The sequence below is a fragment of the Oryctolagus cuniculus genome, chromosome 11 (genome assembly GCF_051225735.1).
Source record: "Oryctolagus cuniculus isolate XC-2025 breed Fujian yellow rabbit chromosome 11, ASM5122573v1, whole genome shotgun sequence".
NCBI classification, from domain to species: Eukaryota; Metazoa; Chordata; class Mammalia; order Lagomorpha; family Leporidae; genus Oryctolagus; species Oryctolagus cuniculus.
Window position 1 is genome coordinate 44711542 of NC_142877.1, and position 27319 is coordinate 44738860.

The window sequence follows — 27319 nt, forward strand, 5'->3', positions numbered from 1 at the left end:
TCCCTCTTAGTGAGTGATGAAACCAGGACTCCTGCTTGAACAGGTCTGGAACTCTGCCAAAGGTTTCTCATGGACTCTTCCCCTTGTAATGCTCACACCAGCACTTGTATTGATGAGGAGTCTTCACAAAGTTCATGGGAAATACATATTTTTGGAAGAATATGCACAGAAGAAATTCCAGTTTTTGCACCAAAATAACATCTTTTAATTCTATTTTCCATAAACTCTTTGAGGTTTCCTCTATACTGCGACCATCCCCCGTGCACCTGAACAAAACAGGTTTGCACAGATAATTTGTTGGAAGGCTGATCTAGTGACAGAGTTTCAAACACAGGCAGCTGGCTCCCCATACACCCACCTTTAGCCACGACATACGTACTTTCTTGCCTAAGAAACCAGAGACCTGATGTCTCGACCCATTACAGCCACAGAGAAGGCAGACCTCTTCGAGTCTCCCAGATCCTTGGTCCCAGCTACTTGACCAAAAGGTGACCCACAGACAGTTCCTTTCCCTGAGTGCAGTATGGGTTTTCCTCTTATCTGCATCACCTACTCTTGGCTTTGATCCCGACCATGGCTGGAACAGATATCTAGGTCCAAAATGGTATACCTGGGTCAGTATTTGAACACACCAGCTGATCCTGGCGGTCAGAAATTCTCTGTGTTGTAATGGCTTCTTGTTATAAACCTTCCAAAATTATGGTGAGAGCTGCTGGGAAATAAGAAAAAAAAAATCAGGATCCTGCACAGAGGATGTGCTGTGGATTTCTCAAGATTCAGTTCTGTGTGCTTCTCTTCACAGTGTTCTTAGAAGGTGCTCAAGGAAGCACCCATCAGATAGTGGCTCAGGGTTTGCTGGAGCTGGTGGACAGGATGTGAGAAGCATGCCCTGGTTGCTGTTTAGAATTTGGGGTGGCAAAATGAGCTTTGTGGAGTGTGATAAGAAAAATGGAGCAAAGGAACCTGACACCTCAGTATTGTTACAAGTCCATCTCATACCTTACCCTCACTTTCTAGAAAAGATGCTGTCGGACTGTCTCTCCTCCCCTTCAATAGCTTTACTGCCATGCAAAACATATATATCATGCAGTTCACCCATTTCAATTGTATGGCTCAATAGTTTTTTAAGCAAATTTACAGAGTTTTAATAACCATCACAGCCCTCTAATTTTAGAACTATTTTTTGTCACCTAAAAACCAAACTTGTGCCCAGCAGCAGTCACTCTCTGTTCCCCTCCCCAGCCCTAGGCAGTCACTAATCTACCTTCTGTCTCCATAAGTTTACCTGTCCTGGAACCTCACACAGGTGGAATCATACAGTATGTGCTGTTTTGTGACTAACTTCTTTCACTTCGCGTATTTTTAAAGTGTATCTATGTCATAGCTTGTATCTGATCTTCATCCCTCTTTATCACTGAATGTTCTGTTGTACAGATAATACTGTATTTTATTTATCCATTTATGAGTTGATGGGCATTTACATTTGTTCTACTGTTTCACTATTATGAATAATGTTGCTGTGAAAATTTGTATACATATTTTTGTGTAGATGTATGTTTTTATTCCTCTTGGGTGTATGTTAGAGTATTTCACAAAGTTTGTGGAAAACAGAATTAAAAGATAAGCTTAGGGGTGAGCATTTGGCATAGCACTTAAGATGTCTTGTGGGACACACAGCCGCATTCCATACGTGCCTGGATTTGAGTTTTGACTCAGCTTTTAAGTCCAGCTTCCTGCCGATGTGCACTCTAGAAAGAAGCAGGTGGACGCTCAACTTCCTGAGTCCCTGTCACCCAGGTGGGAGATGACCTGGATTGAGTTCCAGGCTCCTGACTTCAGGGCTGGCCAGCCCCAGCCGTTGTGGGCATTTGGCGAGTGAGCCAACAGGTGAAAGATTTCTCTTTAGAAAGATTTAGAAGATGAGTTTATCTTGGTGCAAAAGTTTTGTGATCTATGCGTAAAGTTTCCATCATACGCACTTTCCACGAACCCTCACGTGCCTAGGAGTGGAATTGCAGGGTTGGTTGTATGCTAACCCTGTCTGATGTTCTGAAGGACTGCCAGACTGTCTTCCAGAGTGGCTGCCCAGTTTTACGTTCTCCTGTTCTGAGATCAGTTCCAGCATTCTGACCAACAAATGGTGAAGTGCCGGTCAACCGAAGGCCGTTTGGTGGGCAGTGCATGCGACCGTAATTACAATTCCGTGGGTAGAGCTTGCCGCCTCTCCGTGACGCTACACGGCTGTAAAAGCTCTTGGTCCTTTTGAAAGCAGAGACTGTTTTATAACAAAACCTCTCCTCCTCTTCCGTTGCCTGCTTCCCCCTCTCTGACTCACGAGCCCTTTGTGGTCCTGCACAGACATTTCCAGAGAGCTCAGGCAGAGAAAATGCCGGTCCACACACAGGCGTGAAATGGCAGACTTAAGCCTTTGCTGAAGCCACCAGCTCGGTGTGGCTTGTCTCCCACCTTCAGCAACATTATTCCTCTTAAAAAGAGCCTCCCCGGGCTCCCAGAAGGAAAAGAAAAATCCTGAAGCTCTCCAGGCTGCTGATTGGGTTCTTGCCACAACCCAGTAGGAGGGGGGTGGGAAATGTGTCCTGCCCCCTGCAGAGCCAGGGTAATGAGTGCCAGGGAGGTGCAGAAGTGCCTCAGGACACATCAGCTGCCTTCCATTCAGGCCTGGGGAGCCTGCAGCCCAGCAGGGCCCTGGGCAGACCTGAACTCCCAGGACTGGCTAAGTGGCTTCCTCAGAATCCGCCTTGAGGGAGCCGAGGAAGGTCAGTGCCAACAGGAGGCTTTGCTTTGTGTATTTCCAAGTAGCTGGGGACATAGAAATGACAGAGGGGACAATTAGAGCTGTAGACGCAGACCAGGGGAGTTGCATCTTCTCCCCTTGATTAAAAATAAATAAGTCATTACCAAAGCAGTGTGCATTTGTGTTGGAAATCTTAGGAAATAATAATAGAGGAAAATCAATAGAACCTGCGCTCTTTCTATCTATGGATTGCTTTTGTTAAGATTTTGGTGTTTTTACCTGTGGGTTATTTCTTGTGGGGGGCAGGGAGGAGAGCCTCACATGGATACAGTTAAATGTGTACATAGTGCCTTGAAGCATGCCTTTTTGTCAGCTAATGTACTGCATCTTTACACGTTACTATGTATGCGAAGTGGCTGGGCTGTTTCCAGCGACTAGTCATCCCTGAGGCTTGATGAGTGTGGTCACGTAATGACAGGAACACATTTGGAGAAGTGCATCCTTAGGTGGTGTCACCATTGTGCAAACATCATGGCAACCAAAAATGCACATTAGAGAGAGAGAAAGGAGCCGGTGAGTACACAGGCCCATCTGCTAGTTCACTCCCCAAATGCTTGCAACAGCCGGGGCCAGGGCAGGGCAGGAACCAGGAGCGTGATCCAGGTCTCCCACATAAGTGACAGGAACTCAGTCTATCATAGCTACCTCCCAGGGGCTGGACTGGCAGGAAGGTGAAACAAGAGCCTGAGCCAGGAACCCAACCCCGGCGCTCCCATGTGGGAGGTGGGCGTCCCCACTGGTGTCTTAACCGGTAAGGCCAAGTGCCCACACCCGTTATCTTTACTTCCATCATAATGCCTATCCTTACACCAACTGTGATGGCTACAGAGTCCCTGGGAGATAACCCTGTGATCTTAGGGGACCACAGTTGTCTGCTTGTGTGGTCAGTCGTTGGTCATAACCTCGTTAACGCTCTGCCTGGCTGCGCCTCCTGTCTGCCAGGCTCAGTGTCACATGCTGTTGTGGATTGTCTTGTTTCGTTCCCAGAAAAGTTTATGTGTCATGTACCCCATCCTGCAGTGGGGGAAGCTGGGGTGAGGGGTGCCGGGAGACATGCAGGAGTAGTCACGAAGCCACTTGATTTCTGCCCACCATCGCTCTGTAGACAGCTTCCGTGTGGCCTGGTCTTCTACACCCAGCTCGAAAGTGGGCGGCCAGTCTTGTGGCTTTTCTGGTTAACTTTTAGATCTTGAAAGTTGTGCAGGTCACTCCAGATCACACAGCACCCGATCTTACTTCCGTAAGACATTCAATTTCATTTTATAGAAGCAGTTTTTTCTTTTTCTTTTTTTTTTTTTTTTTGGACAGGCAGAGTGGACAGTGAGGGAGACAGAGAGAAAGGTCTTCCTTTTGCCGTTGGTTCACCCTCCAATGGCCGCCACGGCCGGTGCGCTGCGGCCAGTGCACCGCGCTGATCCGATGGCAGGAACCAGGTGCTTCTCCTGGTCTCCCATGGGGTGCAGGGCCCAAGTACTTGGGCCATCCTCCACTGCATTCCCAGGCCATAGCAGAGAGCTGGCCTGGAAGAGGGGCAACCGGGACAGAATCCGGCGCCCCGACCAGGACTAGAACCCAGTGTGCCGGCGCCACAAGGCGGAGGATTAGCCTAGTGAGCCACGGCGCCGGCCTATAGAAGCAGTTTTCATCCAAAGGCCAGACCCCTCCCAAGGCCATTGCTGAAGCTGCATGTAGGAAGCCTACAGCTGGGGATGATTCACATGCCTTGGACTCAGCACAGCCCTGCTGCTAGCTCACTTTTTTTTGCCTTTTCAATTTTTCTTACTGTTTTAGGTATATTTCTGGTCCTCGTGAAACTGGGGCCAGAGTTGTTGGAGGCTCAAGAGTCTTGTCTCGCTCACTCCTGTCCTAAGACTCATGCTGTGGGAGTGATTTTATTCCATGATTCCAACCCTGGGACTCACTCAGCGGCACTCCCACCGTGCAGGCTGTGCGGCCCTCCGGCTTTGAGGTGTGAGTCTAGTTTGCCCTTTGAGATGGCCCTGCAGGAAGGACCTGTGCTGAAGCTGGTGCCTCTGAGGGTCAGCAGACTCGTGCCAGTGTGAGCGGCCCCTCGCCTGCAGCCTCAGGCCTGCCCACCATGCCTCTCAGGATTCTCAGAGAGGGATCACACACACCCGTGCGCCATGCCCGCTCACGGTGGGGAAGTCAGGCGAAGCCCTCAAGGGCCCCCAAACCCACGTGCACGACTTGAGGCGGAAGCCAAGGCAGCTTCCACCTCTCCTCTTCTTAGGGCAGGGTGGGGTGGGACTCAGAGCACATCAACATTTGTCCCTAAAGAAGGCTCCAGAAAACCCTCTCTTACTTGGGTTCTTCGAGCCCTTGTGTGTCTTCATCGTGAGTTAGGGGTTTACGAGTCACTTAACCAGTATGTGCCCATCTTGTAAGAGGAGCTCCTTTGGACATCCGACTTGGCATGAGCTTGCCCAAGATTGTGCAGCTGCCCTCTTGCGGCTCTGGGACTCAGGCTGACCGCGGAGCCTCCACTTACCATCGCTGGCCTGGTCACTTCCCGGTGGCCTTGTAAGTTCTTACCTACATTTTTTGTCATTATAAGCAGTGCTACCATGTGCACCCTTACATTTGCGATGCTTTCCTTTGAAAAGGTGCCTAGGAATGGCGTTTCTAGGTCAAATGTGCAGCTCCTCACTTCAGTTGATAAGTGTGAGGTTCTAGAATTTGAAAATGTAACCTTGTGACTCCTGACCTTAAGAAGATGATTCTTCTTGCCAATGTGTTATTTTCATAAATCATCAGTGTATAGAAACCCCCTTTTTATTGTCAGATTCAGATTTTTAAAATGTATTTGTTTGAAAGGCAGAGCATCAGAGAAAGAGGGAGAAGAAAGAGAGAGAGATCTTCCATTGTCTGGTTCACTCCCCAAATGACTGCAACAGCAGCAGGCCAAAGCCAGGAGCTGGGAACTCCATCTTGGGCACCCATGTGGGTGGTAGAGGCCCAAGTATTTAACCATCTTCTGCTGCTTTCCCAGGCACATTAGCAGGGAGCTGGATTAGAAGCAGAGCAGCCAGGACTCAAATTGGCACCCTGATATGGGATGCTGGCATTGCAAGTGGTGGTTTAACCTGCTGTCCTACACCAGTCCCAAGGTATAGATTTTAAGATTTATTTATTTATTTGTTTATTTACTTATTTGAAAGTCAGAGTTACACAGAGAGAAGGAGAGGCAGAGAGAGAGTGGTCTTCCATCCACTGGTTCACTCCCCAAATGGCTGCAATGGCCAGAGCTGTGCCAATCCGAAACCAGAAGTAGTGGCCCAAGGACTTGGGCCATCTTCTGCTGCTTTCCTGGGCCATAGCAGAGAGCTGGATCAGAAGTGGAGCAGCCGGGACTCAAACCAGTGCCTATACTGGGATGCTGGCACTGCAAGTGGCGGCCTCACCCACTATGCCACGGCGCTGGCCCCAAGATAGAGAGTTTAAAACAGTAATCAGGTGTGCTGAATGGTGGGTCTTCCGTTTTCTTATTCTCCTCTCACTTGAATGAGAATTTACTTTGAGCTTTCATTCTACGTGAAGGGAGATGAAATAACTTCCATCAGTTCCAGGTCAATTTAACCGTTAAGTGGTCACACTCAGTCCACTCGGGAATTTTCTCTTACTTTTGAGACGGGTGGGGAAGACAGCTACATGCTCAGGAGCTCACGGACAGGGGATGGCACAGCAGAGGTGGGCAGAGAAGGGCTGGAGAGGAAGCTGTGCCTACTCAGGCAGCATGCGTCCTCGCAGGCTGAGCTTCATAGCTGGAGCTTCAGCCCCCAGGCCTGCTGTCCGTCATCGCGGCTTCCAGGGCCAGCCCTCAGCCCATTGCACAGAGCTGTCCCCTCTAGGCAGCCTGAGGCCTGCTGTGTCTGGTGCGGCGTGGGAGGGAGTACAGAGGCTGTCTTTCTCTCCCTCCCCACTGCTGTGGGCTTGAAGAAGCACGTGACCTGCCTGTCCCTTCCCGGCCTGCATCTCCCACAGCCACCTCCATCCTGCTGTCCTCAGGCCCGGGGCACAGGAGTGGAGTCTGCAGCCGCAGTCCCCTCTTCTCTCCTGTCCTCCAGACTCCTTCTGTGTGCGTTTATGGCCTTCATCAGAGAGGAGGGGAAGGCTGGAGTGTGTTGACCTCTTTCGCTCTAGCTGCCCTCCTTCTTGGTCTTCAGAAAGCAGACTGCTGTCCCCATGTGTTCTCCTGAAATCTCAGGCTTGAGGCATCACCTTTTCATATACCACAGCCAGGCCTTTCAGACCCCTAGACCATCTTGGAACCCTGTTACCTGGCTTGAAACAAACACAGAAAGCACAGAGCTGACCCCTTTGTCCTCCAGGGGGTGTCTGCCCCAGGTCCTGGTGTCTCCTGGCTGCTGCCCAGAGCATCAGGAGGGATCAAGGGGCAACAGGGAATGAAACACCTCTGCTAAGACAAGAACAGTACTGGGCTGCTGTGACAGCAAAGACGTACATGTGGGCTGCAATCCCACAAGACCCCTCCTGGGGTGCCCACTCCCTCTCACCTGTGAGAGAATTATAAAAACGTGACTCCATTCACTAGAAAAAGATTTTACATCATTACCCACAGATGAAGTATTGTAAATGTGACTTTCAGATCTTTTCAGTAAGACCTTTACATTGTTACATCCTGGTAATAAATTCTCGTTTAAAATAGTAATAATAAAAAAAAAACAGGATATGCTTTCCTCGAAAATAGGAAAGAACGGGAAAAACAACCCAAAACCTCGAGAGGTTTTCTGTTGAAATGGAGCTGAGGTGGATTAAAAAAAAGTCTTCCACAGCTTAGTAACTTCCCTAAAATGCGTTTCCTTTATTTCATCAGCAGTCTGAGCTTGGTCACTCTCATTATTTACACAGCCACCAATCTGGATGGAAAATGGCCTTGGCTGGAGTTCATCAGAGGCAGAGGATGAAATGGGCTTGGAAACGAGGGCCTGTTTCTCTGGAGGCGTGACCCACCCTCCCCCCACAACCCCCTGACCCCACCTGCCCCCAGCTCTGGGCTGCCCCTTGGAATTGGCCAAGGGAGCCAGCTTGGCTCCTCCCTTGTGCCAGCCCCGCCCCCTGTTAGACCAGCAGCTGGAAGCCATTCTAGGACACGGCACCACTTTAGGTATCCAAACCTTTACTCTGCACATTACCTCAGGACCATTAACTCTGGCAGGATTGCTGATGTCATGATTTCCATAGGAACCAATTTCATAAGCAAGAAGGAAACAAAAAGAGTAGCTTAAAAACAGAGGGGAGAATAGAGTAAATAAGGTATAGAAATAGCATGGGAGCCATAAAGGGGTTTTTCTTTTTTTTATTGCTGTTTGTTTGAGATATCAAACATGACTCAGCTAGAATGCAGGCAGGTATGGGGCATGCAGTGGGCCGAACCCCGCAGTGATAAAGAGCAAATCACATCTTCTGTTGTTTTGTTTTCATACAACTTAGTGCATTGACGTGATCGCCAAGGTTGTCATGGTACTCCTGGTTTTTATGGTAGTTTGTGTGTTCGACCAAAGAGACCTGTGCTTCCAGGGAACAAGCCTCAGGCAGCGCCGTGTGGTCACCCCAGTGACGCTCCACCCGCCAGAGCACCCCCACACCCACCACCGTCCACTAATGCCCCTCGGGATGTGCTTCCATGGGATGGAAGTTTCTGGTTGATTCTAGCAGGGGGACTAGGAATTATCTATCAGAAGTCACAGTGGAGCAGGTCCCCAGGTGGTTGACGGATCCCACAGAATCACATGCCATACACCAGTATTTCAGTCTGTCATGTGGATCCTGTTGATCACACACTCTGCATCTTTGGTCACCATGTCGGTGGGATGGCCCCTAACAGCTCTCCAGGCCATGTGACTTGCAACAGCTCCCCCCACCTTGCTGTGTTGTGGGAAGAGGCAGGCAGACACACAAGCAGATTCACACTGCAGCAGCCCACTCATCCCTAAGGGAATAGCAACTGCCCAAAGGCTGGAAGAGATGGGGGGCTGGGCTCAACTCCACACCCAGTGCCCTCAGCACTTTCTCTGCTGTCTCCTCTGATGGAAGCAGCTGGCTCCACTCCCCTTGGGCCCCACCCCTGCCTCCCCAAGTCTGCTCTGGACAGTGCTGTCTGATGCCCGAGAGCCCATGGCCACATTCAGGGCAGCCATGCTGAGCTCCGGGTTCCAGGAGCACAAAGAGGATGGAACATGAATGGAGGTAGCTTGGCCTGCCCTCTAGGGACTTAACCCCATAATAGAGCAGACAGGGGCACAGCTGTAGATCCCAAATTCTGAGAGTCTCCAGGCCACCTGAAGTCAAAGAGTACTTTCTTATGGCCTTTCTCTGTGTGTGTCTAGGGACATCTCTGTCATTCCCTCCCTCTGTCACCCCCGGCTCCTGCCTGTTCTGCTTCCACTGTGGGCTCAGGGCCTGATCTGCATTGCTGGCTAGGAAGCTAGGAGGTAGAGACTTGGTTGATGCCATTCATTCAAACCTTGTGTATGGTATGCTGACCCAATGGAGGGCCCAGTGCTGTGCGCTGGGATTACAACCCTGGAAAGGTGGGCCAATCCCTGCCACCTGGTGCTTGTGTCCTAGGTGGGGGGAGCAGACAACAGACAGACGGACAAGGATGCACTGTGTGTGGGAGGGGGCATAGCAGGTGACCTCGAGAAGAAAACACAGAGTGGGTGGGAGGCGGTGGCAAGACCCCTCCGATAGGGGTCATTTCAGCAGAGCCCTGGTGCCCCTGACCCCATGGGGCAGAGAGGTGGTGTGCAGGCTGGGAAGAACCAGCTGATGCCATTGCTTCCTGTCCAGCCTTCAGATGCCATGGGGTCCGGTGAGCCTGCCCTCACCCTGGAGGTCACTGCCACACATCCGCAACAGACACAGCATTGAGGCTTTTAACTTCTATTTTGTCATATTCTAGAAGAATTTCATGCAGGAGGCCCATCATGTGTAGTGAAAACATCTCAAATATGCTCTTAAAGGAAACCCTCCCATTCTCTCATGGCAGTTTACAGCTTGCTGGGAGCATAGCTAGAGCTATGTGTGATGGGAACATCCAATGAGGCTAGGGCCTGTGTCTTTAGAAAAGGGGGAGCAAGTCAGTGAGCTCAGGTATCCAGAGTGTTTGGCAAAGGTTGACTGTTCTGCCTCCATGGCAGTTGGCCTCCCAGGAACTCCTGGGGCCAACACTGTATCTATTTAAGAAAAAAAAAAATGACAAAGTAACTGCCATTTTGAAGGCTCTACTTGACAGATGTGTAGAGTATAGAAATCTATGTATTATTGAGTAATTCTTTTTAATATGCCCAAGAATACGCAATTTGTAAGCCTGTTTACGTTCTCACCATCTGGGTGCATTCTGTCACCCATCTGTTTCATGTAATTATGTAATTATCAATATAAGGAAAGAATAGGTGATATAATTAACAAGAAAAACGGAGCCACACTGAAGAGTAAAAATGACACGCATCTGTTGAATGGCCCTTTGTTTCTCACCCTTCATTGTTAACTGTTTTTCTCACACCTTCAGAAGGGCTGTTTCTGCATGGTGTGGGATCCCTCCCTCTCCCTCCTTCTCCCTCCCTCTCTCTGCCTCTCTCTCCCTTTCTCTCTTTTCCCCTCTTTCCTCCCTGTCTCTGTCTCCTGCACCTCTCTCCTTCCCTCCCTGCCCCCCTGCCACACACACACACACACACACACACACATGCAGAGATGGAGCAGGTAGCATGGGAGCAGACAGAACTTTGAAAGAAATGAGAAAGGCCTCCTTGGTGCCGCTGATTGGCTCTGTGCCGCTGGAGAGCCCTCCTGACCCTTCCAGAAGACGCAACAGCACAGGTGGAGGGACAGGGTGAGTATATGGCTCTTTCATAAGCAACTGGACAGGGACAGAGCGCTTTAGAAAAATTCCCATATTCAATGCCTGTGTGTTGCTATCAAAGCTCAAGCGCGATGTGTCATTTCCCAGGGCACTGGGGTCACCCTGCGTCACCCCACTACAGCTAGCCTTCACAGTGGTCCCCTTGGGTAAGGCAGCTTGCTCACACCACGACACCTCCCCAGATGCTCATGGACAGCCACGGAGGGGAGGGCAGCTCTGGCTCCTCTTATCTGCCTAGGCTCCTAAGTTCTCTCCATTGACCCCCACAACAACCCCACCCCAGGCCCCGCTGTCAATCCCAGCAACCCAGGAAGCCAGCATTGCCAGTGCATGGCCTTGAGGACACCTTGCATTGCAACTTCAGGACACACAGAGAGCACACTTTTAGAGGAGACAGTTACTATTACAGGGATCCTGCCCTCCAGAATGCTTCCCCCCTCCCCCCACTTACCCAGGTGTGTGTGCAGCAGGTGGAGGGGTAGAGGAGACAGAGGGGAATCCCCGTGTTGCAGACCCACAAAGCTCAAGGCTTTCTAGTCAACAGCCCTCACCAAGGAATTAAATCGCGCTCACAAATGAGACAGAAATGGCTTATGTAATCATTTCTTAAATTCTGCCTAGATTTTTTTCCCCCAAACAACACTGCTGGCTTCCTCTGTTTCTTCTTGCTTTGTGGCGATTCTGCATGCTGGCCTTGGAACCCTGTCCTGGCGTCTCATGCCAGAGCCTGTCACTGGTGCTGTGTCCACACCCCCTGTGCAGGCCTCCTAGCTGGTTAACCTGCTGTGTGAGGAGCCCCCCCTCAGGGCGGCCACCAGCACCTACACCTTCACTGTTCTGTGTGCAGCAGGTGCTCAATGAATCATTCCCACCACCCAGGCTTCTCTTTGTTCCTTTGACTCAGACGGCGTTCTTGGAGAAAATCCTCCATGAAGCCGGTCACCGTCCCCAGTGTACCTGCATTTTGGATTGTTTTCATGGATTCCTTTCTCGCAGCAACGGATACCCATAGAACAGGCATACAGGAGGAAAGTGCCGGCACGCTAGGGGAGGAGAGTTTAAAAGGAATAAGTATTAGGGACACATGTGTGCCCATTACCCGAGGGATTTTATTGGTTTTGACTTTATAGTTGTTTCCTTAATCCAAAATTAAAATTCCTTAATTACAACCATAACTGACTGATCCATTAAGGATTTTCATAGGAAGAATACTCTTGATTCCTTTAAGAACCTGTCTTTTGTTGTTTCTAGTTTTGAAAAGGTTTTAACAAGGATTTTTTTTTTCCCAAGAAACACTTTAGTTAATTTTTTTTAGTATTTCTTTAACAAAAGAACACAGAATGACATTCCCTGAGAGGAAATTATCATGAAAGAGCTATTTACATTATATATCATATTCAACTAAAAATAGAAAGTAAAAACCCGTTGTGCTCTGTACCACACTGCATTAAAAATCATTAAAGCTTAGACAAAATGGTTTTCATTTAACCCTCAAAAGTGGCATTAATTTTTCAAGTGGTAACTGTTGCTTGAGATGCTGATGTGCCGGTGTGATAAATGTTTAATGATTTGGTAGTACATGCATGGCTTAAAATCCATTATTTATTGCACCTCTGCTTGCCTGGCAAAGGTGCCAATTTTATAGCCCCAGCAGTCATGCAAACACATTTATAGCAAACCGGTGACTGATAATAAATTTCCTTACTGTAAATGTCAGTGGGCTTCACGTGCCGCTGCCATTACATCTTGTTTGGAAGCTGAACGCTACTCAGTTATGGGAGGCGCCAGATGGTGTCATTAGCAGGAAGGCTGGGACTGTTTACCACTGACGCGCGTGTGAGAAATTAAAAGTACGTGACCTATCTTTACACTGAGGCGTGATGGCATCGGCGGGTGTTCTCGACGGCGCGATACGCCCGCCTCCTCCTCCCATCCCTGCCTTCGGAGGGGCTTTGGCGGATTTTTTTTTTTTTTTTGAAAAATAGCTTGTGTTGGAATATCTACAGAGTGAGCAGATGGGGGAGTTTTCCCGAGGACTCTTGTTGGATTTGGGGTTTGGGGTCTTAGCTGCCTTGAAGTCACAGCTGCCACCGTGTAGGTGTTACCCAGCGCGAGCTGAAGCTTGGCCTTTCTCTAAGCACTTCCAGGCTCAGTGAGGCCCTTTGTGCTCATTAATTACAGCAGTGCCATGGCTGTTAGGTTTTTCTGTTTTTATTCCTGTTTTTGTAACCTCAGCTATATTTTTAATGTCATTGATGCATTTTTTAAGTTTTTTTTTTTTTTTTTTTTTTTTTTTGAAAGGCAGAAACAGAGATTTTCCATCTGCTAGTTTGCTCCTCCAAGTCCGGGCTGAAGCCAGGAGCCAGTAACTCATTCCAGGTCTCCCACGTGGGTGGCAGGGGCCCAAGCTGTCACCTGCCGCCTCTTGAGGTGCACCTTATCAGAAAGCTGGAACTGGAAGGGAAGCCAGGACTCAAAACCAGGCAACGTGATATGGCATGCAGGTGCCCCAAGTGGTGTCTGACCCATTACACCAAATGCTATTTCCTAACTTCAGGTATTTTAAGTACTATTTTTGAAGTGTTCCCATTGAAAGCATGGAATTGACAGTTTTTTCAAGTACTGTCAAAATCAGCAGGACTTGATTCAAACAACGAGAAGGGGGGAAACGTTTTCTGAATGTTTCGTGCGGTGGGCTCTTCATTTCACAAGGGTAAACAGTATGTCCAAGGCCTTTTTCCCTGGTCTGATGTGAAATATCTGAATGACTGATTAGCCTCATTTGTTTTATAAGAATGCATCTCTAGGCCGGTGCCGCGGCTCACTCGGCTAATCCTCTGCCTGCGGCGCCGGCACCCCGGATTCTAGTCCCGGTTGGGGCGCCGGATTCTGTCCTGGTTGCTCCTCTTCCAGTCCAGCTCTCTGATGTGGTCCGGGAGTGCAGTGGAGGATGGCCCAAGTGGTTGGGCCCTGCACCCGCATGAGAGACCAGGAGGAAGCACCTGGCTCCTGGCTTTGGATCAGCGCAGCTCTGGCCGTAGTGGCCATTTGGGGGATGAACCAATAGAAGGAAGACCTTTCTCTCTGTCTCTCTTTCTCTCACTGTTTAACTCTGCCTGTCAAAAAAAAAAAAAAAAAAAAAAAAAAAAAACACAAAGAATAAAGAAAGAAAAAGAAAAAAGAATGTATCTCTAACTTGGGTGCAGCAGGGGCCACTCCCACTTCTTGTATTTCACTGTCTTTCCTGTTGAGGGTTCTGCCTCTCTCCCTACCACTCTCTCTTTTGATTTCAACTTGAAAAGAAGGTGGATTTGTTTCCTTTTTCCCTCCAAGTCCCTCACCTGAGCCAAGAGGCTGCTCCATTGATTCTGACCAAATTCCTTTGAACTTTGTTTGTAGCCTTAGCGCACTGTGTAGGAATTTTCAGAAAGGCTTATCCTTTCAAAAACAATCATTGCGCATTGCTTTTACAAAAGCCCAGTGAGCCTTTTGGTGTGCAGTATTATAAAGTCACATGGGAGAGAATAGAAGCATTTGTTTGCATTGAGATGAAAGAGATACACCTACTCTCTTCAGACTAAATCAGAGATAGAATGTGGATGTCCAGGGAAACAGTGGGCCTAGTTCAGAGACTCAAAGTGTGTGTGGAGGCACTTGTTAAAAATAAAAAAATAAACAAATAAAAACAAAACCAAAACAGTCACATAGGTTCGATTGCTTCCAGGTAGGTGCTAAAGGTATCCTGGAACAAACATAAATAAATGGTAGGGAGTGGGCAGGGCTGAGAGGTTGTCTGTGTGAAACAGCATGGACAGAAATTCTCAGAACTATCGGTTTTCTTCCACCACTGTCCTTTTGCTAGCAGATGAGCCCAAGGCCTAAACACCCCCACATGCAAATTTCCTCTTACCTGCCCTGATCAGACAGCTTGTTCCTTGGAGGGTAGAAGTTCTCACGGAATTTCAAGGCCGGAGGTTGACCAAGCAGTATTGCCTGGTGGTGTGGACCCAGGCAGCTGCGCGCTCGTCCTGCCCCCAGCCTGCCGCTCCCCTGTCGCCCTCGCTGGGTCTGTTCCTCAGGCAAACCATGCCTGATCATCCCCCCATCTCCTGTCGGAGCTTGCTGCCTGGAACATCGCCTGCACATCCACTCACTGAGACTGAGCTGTGCTTCAGTGGGGTGCACCCTCCTCCCAAACCCTTGCGCCCTGGCTTTCCTCGTTCTTTCCCTTGTCACCTGGAAACATCCCGTGGCTCCTGCGCCGCCCCGTTCAGCAGTCACTTCCTGCAGGAAGCCTTCCCTGACTCTCCCTGACATCCCAGACCAGCTGATTCCACGGCTTCCTGGCTGAGTCCAGAGGAGCCGCACCGTGAGCAGAGCCTGAGCTGCTGCCCCCGCAGAACCTTGAGCTAAGGTTGTGGGGTGATTTGTTACACAGCCACAGCTTCCAGACACACTGGCCTCATCACGTGTACTGCATTTCATTTGTCTGTTTGTTTATTGTTCCAGTGCAATGACAAGTGCTTAAAAACAGGCACCATGCATGCCCCATTCACATCTCAGCCCAGAGGCCAGTGCTTGGCATTTGGTAGCTGCTCAAGATGCATTTGTTAAAAATGAGCTGTTGAATTAAGCTCCTGCTTCAAGTTGCAATGCTACAATACAGGAGAATCAGGGTAGGTCATCCCACTCCACACGTGTACTTGCCTTCTCTACCAACTTCTTTTTTAAAGATTTTATTTATTTATTTGAGAAGCAGAGTTACAGACAGTCAGAAAGGTCTTCCATCCTCTGGTTCACTCCCCAAATGACTGCAATGGCGGAGCTGAGCTGATCTGAAGCCAAGAGCCAGGAGCTTCTTCTGGGTCTCCCACACAGGTGCAGGGGCCCAAGGACTTGGGCCATCTTCCACTGCTTTCCCAGGCCATAAGCAGAGAGCTGGATCAGAAGAGGAGCAGCCAGTTCACAAAATGGTACCCATATGGGATGCCGGCACTGCAGGCTGAGGCTTAGCCTACTACAACACAGCACCGACCTCTACCAACTTAAAACTGGCCTTGCTGCTAGTGTCAAATAAAAGACAGGCCCACAGTCACTCACTTACGCTGAACATCTAAGTTACCAAACCAAAACCTGGGATGTTTGCTGGTAAATTCTGACCTCAGAAATCGGGAAAGATGGTAGCCAAATCCCTTCCTTATAAAGGAAGTCCTGAAATAACCTGCTGCTTATTCATTGTCCGACTTTGCTCTGCCCTTTTATTTTTTCTGCTTCAGAAACTCATCCCCTTGGTCTAGCTCACCCTCCTTTCTGTTGTCCAGGTTAGTTGCTGCCCAGTTGATGAATGGGTTAAAAAAAGCCAATCAGACCTTTGAAACTCAAAGTTTCTTTGTTGAAATTTTGTTCTTTGAGTCTAGAATACTGACTTCATCTAAAAAAATTTTTTTTTGTCCAGAGTCACTTCTCTAGTGGGGGAAATGATGCTGTGGCATAGGAACTGTTTGCTATTTATTTCTATGGGAATAAAGGCAGATAGGTAGATTCCAGCCTATTCCCGAATAGTAAGTGCCAAATACTTAAAAGCTTATGGCTAGGGGTTGCTCCTGTGGTGTAGTGAACTAAGCCTCTGCCTGCGGTTCCAGCATCCCATATAGGTGCTGGTTCATGTCCTGGCTGCTTCACTTCCTATTCAGATATCTGCTAATGGCCTGAGAAAGCAGTGGAAGATGGCTCAAGTGCTTGGGCCCCTTGCACCCACGTTGGGGACCCAGAAGAAGCTCCTGGCTTCAGATCAGCTCAGCTTCAGCCATTGGGGCCATTTGGGGAGTAAACCAGCAGATGGAAGACCTCTCTCTGTGTCTCTTCCTCTCTCTCTCTATAACTCTGCCTCTCAAATAAATAAATAAACCTTTAAAAAAAATCCCATGGCTAAATAGCAACTGTACATCAGTCTCTATGTACCCCACACCCCCACTCTGTGATACTGGGTGGCAGGAGAAAGAGGGCCTGGAGTAGCATTAAGACAGAGGATGCCTCCACACATTTTCCATAAACTTTGCTCTTCGTTATATTTATGAAGGGAAAATGCCAATAATACAGCATTTTTAGCTTAACAGACATCTGAAGAGAATCAATCTGTCACAGATTATTTCATATATTTCTCATGATTTCTCACATGGTTATTAAGATGCTCATAGTCAAATCCTGTATTACAAGCATAAGCTTATATGCTGTGATATTGTGATAACAATAAGAAAGATATATTTGGCCTTTGTCCCCCACTCCTGGCAAGAGCTCATAACACCCTTCACTTCCCAAGTGATAGAAGCATCTTGTCTGGAATTCTTGGTGTCCGTCCCCGCTCTGAGACAACTCCTGCACAGTAAGGATGAAGGAGGCATCCTTGGATATGTGTGACAAGCCCCTTTCGGCCACAGCTGAGATAATGCTAATCAGGGGAGCTGTGGACCGCTCCCAAGGATGAGGGGCTGCAGCCTGCCAGGGGGACTGACCCTGTGCTTAGAGGCTGGGAGCTTTCCAGTCCATCTCCTCACCCCCTGGAGAAGGGAGAGGGGCTGGAGGTTGCACCAGCTCCTGGTGGCCAGTGATCTAATTGGTCATGCCCAAGTGATGATGCCTGCGTAACAGTCCTGACCAGAGAGGTCTGGAGAGCTTCCAGGTTGGCAACCGGCAAGTGGAGAGGCTGGGAGGGTGGCACACCTGGAAAGCACGTGGGAGCTCCACGTCCCGTTCCCCACACCACGCCCCATGCTTCTGGCTTCCCCTGGGTCCTATGCTTTTCCGCTAGGCTGGCAACCTAGCACGTTAACTGTTTTCTTGCTTTCTCTGAGCCTTTCTAGCAAACTGTCAAACCTAATAAGAAAGGGATCCAACATAGAGCTGGTTGGTGAGCGCTCGCACGTGGCAGCCTGGACTGGTGATTAGCATCTGAGGTGGGAGGTGGGGCAGACCTGTGGGACTGGGCCCAGGTAGGCAGTGTCAGAGCTGACATGAGCTGTAGGATACCCAGCTGGCATTGGAGAAACTGGTTGAAGGAAGGATCTCTCCTATCCCTTTTGAATGTGTTTCCAAAACCCTGAGGCTCCACTGTTCCAGGACCAGAGGGTCTTCCAAGGGGATGTGGAAACTGAGAATGACTTGGCAGTGGGATGTTAAGTCAGGGGGTTATTTTTAGAGATATCTACATAATGTCATCATAATCTGTGCTTCTAAATGAGTCAGGTCCCTGGTTCTGTAGCCCATTTCTTCACCTCATTTCTTCCTTTCCCTGCGTGCTCATCCCACCAAAGAGTCATTTCCTCCATTTGTGATTGACACTGTATTGAAAATGACCCCCCAGAATGCCAGCCGGCTGGCACATGGCAAAGAGGCTTCCATTAAACACCACAGAGGCTCCGGGAGCCTCTCTCAGCATTCTCAGCACTGGATACTCCTTGCTGTGGGAAAGGAGCTGCATGGAGCCATTAGGGCTGTTTTGGCGCACATGCTAATGTGCCTTGTGCTGGGGATTACTGAATTTCAGTGTCTATGCAAAGCCAATAGCACATCTCCTTTGCCAGTGTTGGTTCATTGCATAAAGGCACTTCTATTTTTTTAATGATTATATATGAGCTTCTTGTTCAGGGCTGTTGTTTAATTGAAAAGAAGGTGAATTAGCCACCTTAACTTATCAAATCTAAGGCATCATCAATTATAAGATGTACCTTTATTTTATGTGCCATTAAGAAAAAAAAAGATGTGGTCAATTAAACTGCACCACAATGTATTAATGAGAGTCCTGAACAGCATATGAATCAGTCATATAAGTCTAATGGCTTTGAAATTTCTTCATCTATTCAGAGAGGGGAGGCAATTTATGCTCCCTTCAATTTCATTGTTTGCTAGGTGATTGGAAAAAATTTTTGTATGTGTCTCAGTAACAAAATATAACAGGGCTTCATCTGCAAGGAGGTATCTGACCTTTATTGGCTGCTGAAAAGCACTTGATAGTTGCATTGCAAGAAGATACAGAATTACAGTCATTCTCCAATGACTAATATTTGTTTCACTAATACAAATTTTGTACCATGCTGCTGAGTTTCTGGACCTTTATGGGAACATAGTTAAGTGTCTATTTCAATGCCAATCATGCCATAATATTTTTTAAAAGATTTTTATTTATTTATTTGAAAGGTAGAGTTAGACAGTGAGAGGGAGACAGAGAGAAAGGTCTTCCTTCCATTGATTCACTCCCCAAATGGCCGCAATGACCAGAGCTGCACCGATCCAAAGCCAGGATCCAGGTGCTTCTTCCTGGTCTCCCATGCGGGTGCAGGGGCCCAAGCACTTGGGCCATCCTCCACTGCCCTCCCGGGCCACAGCAGAGAGCAGGACTGGACTGGACTGGAAGAGGAGCAGCCGGGATTAGAACCGGTGCCCATATGGGATGCTGGTGCTGCAGGCAGAGGATTAACCTACTGCACCACAGCACCAGCCCGAATGCCATAATCTTTTTGAAGACGTTGTTGGGAGCAGTTAAACTCAACTTATATTATATACATAACGCACACAACTCTCCTGAAGTGACAACGTGACCAGCTGAGGACGGCTGTGTCACTCACTACTGCTGCCTGGCTAACCTCGGCTGTTAAGACTTATTTGGGGAATGCTAATGTGGAAAAAAAAAATGTGCAAACTACAGTTGATGGAATCCAGGAAAGTCACTCAGCTCAACTTCCAAGACACTTTTTTTCTGATATAAATGTTTAAGAACGTTCTCAAGTAAGTATCATAGGGTGTCAACAATTTCAACTCCTGAAAACGTTTGCAAAATAATGATAATGGCCAGAGTAAAAGTGTAGAAGGGTTTGGGATAGACGGAGTTGGTAACAGAAATATAAGAAAAATTGGAGGTTAAAGGAACTTTTGCCAAGACATCGAGCTACCTCTCCCCTCTCATAGCCTTTCTTCCCTTTAGACTTAGTAATGGGATCTCAATTTTACTCAAGGCAACATTTCTTCTAACCAGGAGAAGGCGCTTCCTAAGCCTCTTCTACGTGTCATGACTCACTTGACTTAGTTTTGATCCCTGAAATAAAAGCAGAAGCTGTTGGAATGGGAATTCTGGAAAAGCTGCCTAAAAGAAGTGACTCAGCTAGAAGGAAGTCTCCTTTTTTGCCCTCCTTCCCCCTGTCACAGACTCCTTCCTGGAGCCTAGAATGAGAACATGGCGTCTGTAGCTCCAGCGCCATCCGTGACCAAGCTTGCACGTGGAAGCCGTGCAGTAGGACAGCAAGTTTAGACAGGCAGAAGAACTTCAGTGGGTTTATGGCACTGCCTCAGCAGCTTCAGTTTTCTTGTGTGGAAGTGATGAACTACCTTCTATGCTGTTCCAGCTACGATATTCAGGCGGTTCTGTTACAAACAGCCTAACCCAGCCACAATGGATCCAGGAACCCTCTTTGCTCAACTAGGATTCTATCTATCTATGTGGGAGCATGTTACAAGAACCTGTTTATCTCTTAACCTTTGCCCGGGACAGTCTAAAGAAATTCAAGGCATGATAGTTCCTTAAAAAAATAACAGTTCTTTGTAGGTAGTATAACTAATGATTTTGCAGAGGCAAAATGGGTACCTCATTCAGTTTCTGAACACTTGAGATGTGCCTAGAGTGTTCCTGTAGAGGGGTGCACCATGACCACAGCCCACCCCTGGCCCCTACGTTGCAAGATTGTGAGTCTGCTCTCTCCAGCAGTAAGAAAGAAGCCAGAGCACGACCTTGAGTCATCCCTGCCCACGGGAGATACCATAGACAGAGCAGTCTGCCTTTGTCTGAGGTCCTGGAACTACAAATTGTTGGGATCCCCCCCACCATCACCCTACCAAGAGGATAGTTAAGAGAATCCTTCAAAAACCACGGCCCAAACCTCAGTGTCATCTTAGCCATACATAGGTGTGGTGTTGATGTTCCTACAGCACCTTTCAACCCTTGTAATAATTTTAGCAGACTTTTTGAAATTACATTTTGTATCTATGCAAGATATTTCCCATAATTGGGTTCTGCTTTTTAAGTGTCTACACCTCCCAGCCCTTCATTTATATATGGTGAATGTTTGCAAGACTTTGCCCCAAAGAGGTCAAGTTTGTGAACTTCAAAACCTACCCAGGTATTTGTGGCACTGTCAAGCTGTCATAATTTGTTCTGCCCAAATTGGGGAAACAGAGGACTTCTCAAAGAGAAAAGAGAGTGTGGACAGAAGGAAAAAAAATTGCATTTATAAAGCAAAAGTAAGCTTATTAAGGATTTGAGAAATTTTATTCCTAATGGGTTAGATTCTCTCCATCTTCCATCTCCTTGCATGGACAGGGCTCCCTTTGAAGTCTTTGGAAGCTTTGTGTAAGCAAAGATATATGGACATGGGTGTGAGCTGAAAATTGAGCTCATTGTTTTGCCCTTTTAGAATGTGCTCTTCAAAGATTTGCCTTTCATATTGCAGATGGTGGCGAGGATGTGCAATTTTGCCTCCTGTAACATCCATGCCTGAAAAAGCTCAAAGTATTTGTGGACCTTTTTTTTTTTTTTTTTTTAATGCATGGTTCCCATGTTTGCCTACTGAGGACGGTAGAGGTCTGTGTGATTTACTTCCATGCTACACCTGAGGAAACTGATATTTAAGGAAAAGAGGCTAAGCATTTCAAGCAGAAGTGGAATTCAGAAAACAAGGCCAAACCTTGCCACCAGGCTGATGACAGTGCAGTCTGATGACCCTGGAGGTCGAAGGTAACCTCCCAAAGAAATGTTGTCAGGAGAAACGCTTCACGTGGGGTCTCGTGTCCCCTTTCAGCATGGACCTGGCATTTGCCGTGCAGGAATATTTGTGTTTATTTGGACCGCTTTCTAATTTACTGGCCTATTTGTAGTTTTAGTGACTTCCGCATTTCAATCCATTATTGATATTGTCAGTAATGCACGTGTGGACATTCTAACTCACATAAGTACCAAAGAAAAACAAACCAGTTGTGAAACCACAGAACTCAAGTCTGTGTATACCAGGTAAAATTATATTTTGGCCAGCCATTTTTTTTTTTTTTTTGGACAGGCAGAGTGGATAGTGAGAGAGAGAGACAGAGAGAAAGGTCTTCCTTTGCCGTTGGTTCACCCTCCAATGGCTGCCACGGCTGGCGCGCTGCGGCCTGCGTACCGCGCTGATCCGAAGGCAGGAGCCAGGTACTTATCCTGGTCTCCCATGGGGTGCAGGGCCCAAGCACTTGGGCCATCCTCCATTGCCTTCCCTGGCCAAAGCAGAGAGCTGGCCTGGAAGAGGGGCAACCAGGACAGAATCTGGACCGGGACTAGAACCCGGTGTGCCAGTGCCGCTAGGTGGAGAATTAGCCTATTGAGCCATGGCGCTGGCCCCAGCCATTTTTTATACACTCAGAATGCGAATATAAAAATCAACACTGAGCATTTAACGTATCTTAATAAGTGTATGTGACTCATGGCGTAAAGTCAACTGCATACATCAACATCGTTTTTCCTAGAAAGATCAAATTTGATTTTTAATTTCTATTTAAATTATTTATTTCTTCATGTAAGCAATTGAACCAACAAAATCACTTTTGGGAAATAGCAATTATGTCAGCACCCTTTAATTATGTCCATGATGGCACTGAATGCCCCCAAATGTGTGGCAGGAGTTGTTCAAATGCTACAAAAAAAAAAAAAAAAAGAAGAAGAAGAAGTAAATGGGGCTGGCATTGTGGTGCAGTGAGTTAAGCCACTGCCTGTAGTGATATGAGCAAGCATCCCACATGAGCGCTGATTCGAGTCCTGGCTGCTCCACTTCCACTTCAGCTCCCTGTTAACGTGCATGGGAAAAAGCAGAGGAAGACAGACGTCGCAAGTGCTTGGGCCCCTGCTACCTGCAGGGGAAATCAGGATGGAATTCTGGCTCCTGGCTTCAGCCTGGCCCAGCCCTGGCTGTTGCAGCCATTTGGAGACTGAACCAGCAGATTGAAATCTCAATCTCTCTGTCCCTCTCTCTCTCTGTCTGTCTCTGTTACTCTGCCTTTCAAATAAAGAAATCTTGAGAGAGAGAGAGAGAGAGAGAGAGAGAGGAAGTTAGTTAGTTAGTTCCTGACCTCAAGGAGCAAACAGGTCTAGTTGGAAAGTGGCAGACAGAACAAGTACGTGAATAAAAACTACCCAGAATGGCAGTGACTCAGCACTCCCACGTAGACGCTCGTGTTGGTAGAAGCTTAAATCTTTGCAGTGATGACAGAGGTTACGTCTTAAACATCTGCTCCTGTCTGGTGCTCGCCCCTCCCACCGGACCTTTGCTGTCTGATTCTCTCCGAATCCACACACACCAGCCTCTAAGCTCGGCTCTAGAAGTTCCTAACAGGGGGAGTCCCGTGTTAGCCTTCTCTCCTTTTCCTCTCTCAGGGTTGGAATTTAAGATAGGTATTCTAAACTCATTATGGGTGTCATTATCAATTTTGTGGACCGTTTCTTTTAGCCTTAGAAGGTCAGCGTAGATACCATGATCTGTGGTTTCTTCCCTCTTGCTGGGGTGTGTGCTTATTTTACACTGAAGAGTTGGTGTCTAAAGTGCTAACCTAGTGTTAGCAAATAGAAGAGTAGAATCGAAAGTGTCCTGAAAGGAAACCAATGGAGGTGGGATCTGGCTCACCATCCTTATTCTCACTGGAGTAGGTGACTAGCCCACAGTCCCCGCTGTCGGATCTTAGCAGTAATTTGCTGTTACAAGACACATTTAACATCAGTCTATAAAATATGAGTCAATTAGAAGGGGCTTTTGTTCTTACTGCATTACTAAGGGAATCAGACCCCAAACAGGATCTCCAGTGCGTGGGACATTTTTAGGGTGGATGTTCAGAACAAGACAGGACAAGCTGACGTGACCCAGGGGATCCTCTATACCTGTCTGTCTTTCCCATGCAAACTGTAGTTTGAAAGAAGAGAAAGGGAGGAAATATTCTGCTTTCATTAAAGATGACCTGTGCCTCCTGCTTAGAGGCAAAACTCTAACGCGACAGGAGCAGTCTTCATTTCCAAGCTTCGCAAGCTGGAAGATTCCTTTCGAAGGCTTGTTTAAAAACCAGCTATGCTAATGAAAGAAAAAAATGATTTTTTTTTCAGGTCAGAAGATTTCATCATACCTGAGGACTGGCTATGTTTTCAGTGAAAACATGGGCATAAAAAATTGGGTTTTCTCTGAAACAATGTGATCCCCCTCTCCTGAGACACCCACCTGTCACTGGTACTGATGGCTAACTCTTGACACCCGGAGGCCACTTTGTGTGTTTAACAGAAAGGTGATTTCTGAGGCCTGGCAGCTGTTGGTGTTAGAGCTATTGTGCAGGAAACAAAAGCCACCCTGTTCCATTCCGCAGCCGGCTTTGTGTCCCTGACGGAGGAGCTGTTTCGGAAGGGAGGGGTGATTCTTCACTGGCAGATTTCTTTACTGCCCACATTTCAGTGTTCCCTTACTCTGCCGCGGCAGAGGGGAGTGTCTGGATGCAGCTCCTTATGGAAGGACCTTTGGGGTCTCACCCCTGTTGAGTTGCTTGCATTTTAAATCTGCTAGACCTGCGAGTAGATGCCACCAGAACACCATATACTCATTTTTAAAAAATATTTATTTGACAGGCAGAGTTACAGAGGAGAGGCAGAGGCAGAGAGAGAGAGAGGGAAGTTTTCCACCCACTGTTTCACTCTCCCAAATGGCTGCAATGGCTAGAGCTATGCTGATCTGAAGCCAGGAGCCAGGAGCTGCTTCCTGGTCTCCCATGTGGGTGCAGGGGCCCAAGGACTTGGGCCATCTTCTACTGCTTTCCCAGGCCACAGCAGAGAGCTGGATCGGAAGTGGAGCAGCCAGGACTCTAACGAGCACCCGTATGGGATGCCGGCACTGCAGGTGGAGGCCTTACCCGCTACGCCACAGCGCTGGCCCCAACACCATGTACTCATATACTCAGATGCTTCCTACCCACCTCCCGTTGACCGTCCAAGGCCCCTGGCTAGAGAGAATTTGCCGTTGGCCTGATTGTCTTGCAAATTAAACAGGCTGCAGCACAAAGTGGCACCCAGGTTTACCAATATTAATGGGGTTTCTTGCATGATTCCTCATTGACCCATCCTGGGAAATACTCAGAGAGCAGATCAGAACTGCCGTACACAAGAACATGCACCTTTCTGGCAGCATGGTGTGTTCATTTAAAGTCCGTCAACCTGCGAACTCTGCGGTTGGGTTGTGAAAGATACCAGCTGGCCTGAATAATTGATGAGACACAGGAGGCTGCGTCACTCTTCCCTGCTGTCTCCCCTCCCTGGGCCGGGCTCCTTTGCTGAGTGACGCTAGGTTCCTCCCACTAGAAGTGAGTATAGTTCACCATCTCTTAGATACTAGGCACTTCTGTGTGAATGGCTTTGGCCAGGCTCAAGAAATACTGCTTATTTTTACTTACCCTGCTTATACTCCTGACGTTGCCACAAGAACATGCCCTGGCCCTCTTTCATCAGATGAATGGACAGAGAAAATGTAGACCCATACACAATGGAATATTACTTGGCCATAAGAAAGGATGAGATCCTCTCATTTGCAGCAGAAAGGGTGGAATTGGAGCACATCATGTCAGGTGGAATAAGCCAGACGGAGGACAGATGTCACCTGTTGTACTCATGTGGGAGAATAAGCTAAAACAGAACTCTATCTGAGGCCAGCACTGTGGTGTAGCAGGTAAAGCTGCCATCTGCAGTGTCGGCATCCCATATGGGCGCCAGTTCAAGTCCTTGCTGCTCCACTTCTCCTCTAGCTCCCTGCTATGGCCTGGGAAAGCAGTAGGAGATGGCCCAAGTCCTTGCACCTGCACCTGCGTGGGAGACCCAGAAGAGGCTCCTGGCTCCTGGCCTCAGATCGGCACAGCTCTGGCTGTTGCAGCCAACTGGGGAGTGAACCAGCGGATAGAAGACCTCTCTCTCTCTCTCTTTGTCTCTCTCTCTCTCCCTGCCTCTCCTCTCTCTGAGTACTCTTTCAAATAAATAAATAAATAAATAAATCTTTAAAAAAAAAAAAGCCACCACCTGAACTCAGAATGATGATTGCTAGAGGCTGGGAGGGGTAGGGGAGAGAGAGGGAGTTTGGATGATGGTACCATAGCAGAGTTAGATCAGAGGAATAAGTTCCTGGTGTTACACAGCATGTGGGGGAGACCATAGCTCGCCGTGACCTAGTACACATTGCAAAAACAAAGGTGAGAGAGACTGGTGCTGAGCTGCCAATCATAAAGTAATGCCAAAGAAGGAGAAATGTTGTGATCAACTCGCATCATACACCTGTATTGAAATGTCAGACTGTATCCCATAAATATGTACAACTAATGTCAGTTAAATTTTTGGAGTCCTCCTCTTAACCCCAAAGCATCTGAGAGATTTTCAAATCCTTGCCATGCAGCAGCCTCAATCAACAGTTACTACTAAGCACCTGCTGTCCAGAAGGTGCTGTGTTAAGTATTGTGGGGAATATGTAAATAAGTAAGAGAGAATGCTTCTTCTATTCAGGTATACAACTAACATAATTCAGCCAAAGGTTTCAGGAAAACCCAGGACGGAAGGAAAAACCTGGGACCATCCAGGGTACCGTGGACTCCCAGGCAGTTTGTCTGTCTTCCTGCAGAATCGTTGACCTTGTCCTCTATCCATTAAGTACTGCTGACCCGTGTGAAACAACTGTCGGAAGTTACACAAGAATCAGCCAAACCAAGCATTTTTGTGTGGCGTGGCCTAAGTGTTAGGTGTATTTGTATAGTCTTATGTTACTTTCTTGTTTTTTTTTTTGTTTGTTTGTTTGTTTGTTTTTTAAAGACTTGTTTGTTTAGTTTGAAAGTCAGAGTTAGAGAGAGGGGAGAAGTCAGAGAGAATGTTCCCATCCATTGGTTTCACTCCCCAGATGGCTGTAACCACCAGGGCTGGGCCAGGCTGGAGCCAGGAGCCAGGAGCCAGGAGCTTCATCCGGGTCTCCCATGTGGGTGGCAGGGCCCAAACACTTGGGCCATCCTCTGCTGCTTTTCCCAAGCCATCATTAGGAAGCTGGATTGGAAGTGGAGCAGCAGGGACACGAACCGGCGTCCATATGGGGTGCTGGCGTTGCAGGGCAGGGGCAGGGAAAGGGGAGCTTTACCTGCTGCACCACAGCATTGGCCTCCTTCCGTTAATTTCTTAAAAATACCTTCCCATGCATTTCACCAGGGTTGCTGCACAAGCATTATGAAGTTTTTTTCTTCAATAATGTTCTAGCTCAGTAATTCCATGAAATTCCCAGTTTTGTTGTGTGGACTCAGTCGCATTTCCCTTAAGTTCCTCTTTGTCTTTGCCTTTTTTCCCCAGTTGAGTTATGCCTTGAACCACACAAACAGAAAACTAACGTTGGAACCTAAAATAACTGTCAACGCCAGGATCGTTGTGGTTGGTGCCTCCAACGTGGGAATTTCCTTCCTAGAGACGTTGGTATTTTGGTGAGTTTCTAATTTATTTTAAATAATAAAAAATCCTCTTCCCATACCCTGTGAGAGCCTCTTCA

At 47.8% G+C, this 27319-nt stretch overlaps 1 protein-coding gene across 2 annotated transcripts in view; it reads left to right on the forward strand.

Moving 5' to 3' along the window:
- CFAP61 (cilia and flagella associated protein 61) overlaps positions 1-27319 on the forward strand; it is a 250889-nt gene that overhangs the window by 113114 nt on the left and 110456 nt on the right. For both annotated transcript variants that reach the window (XM_008256339.5, XM_008256340.5), the window contains exon 18: positions 27127-27254. In XM_008256339.5, coding sequence (XP_008254561.3) covers positions 27127-27254 — 128 coding nt within the window. The remainder of the gene's footprint in view (positions 1-27126; positions 27255-27319) is intronic.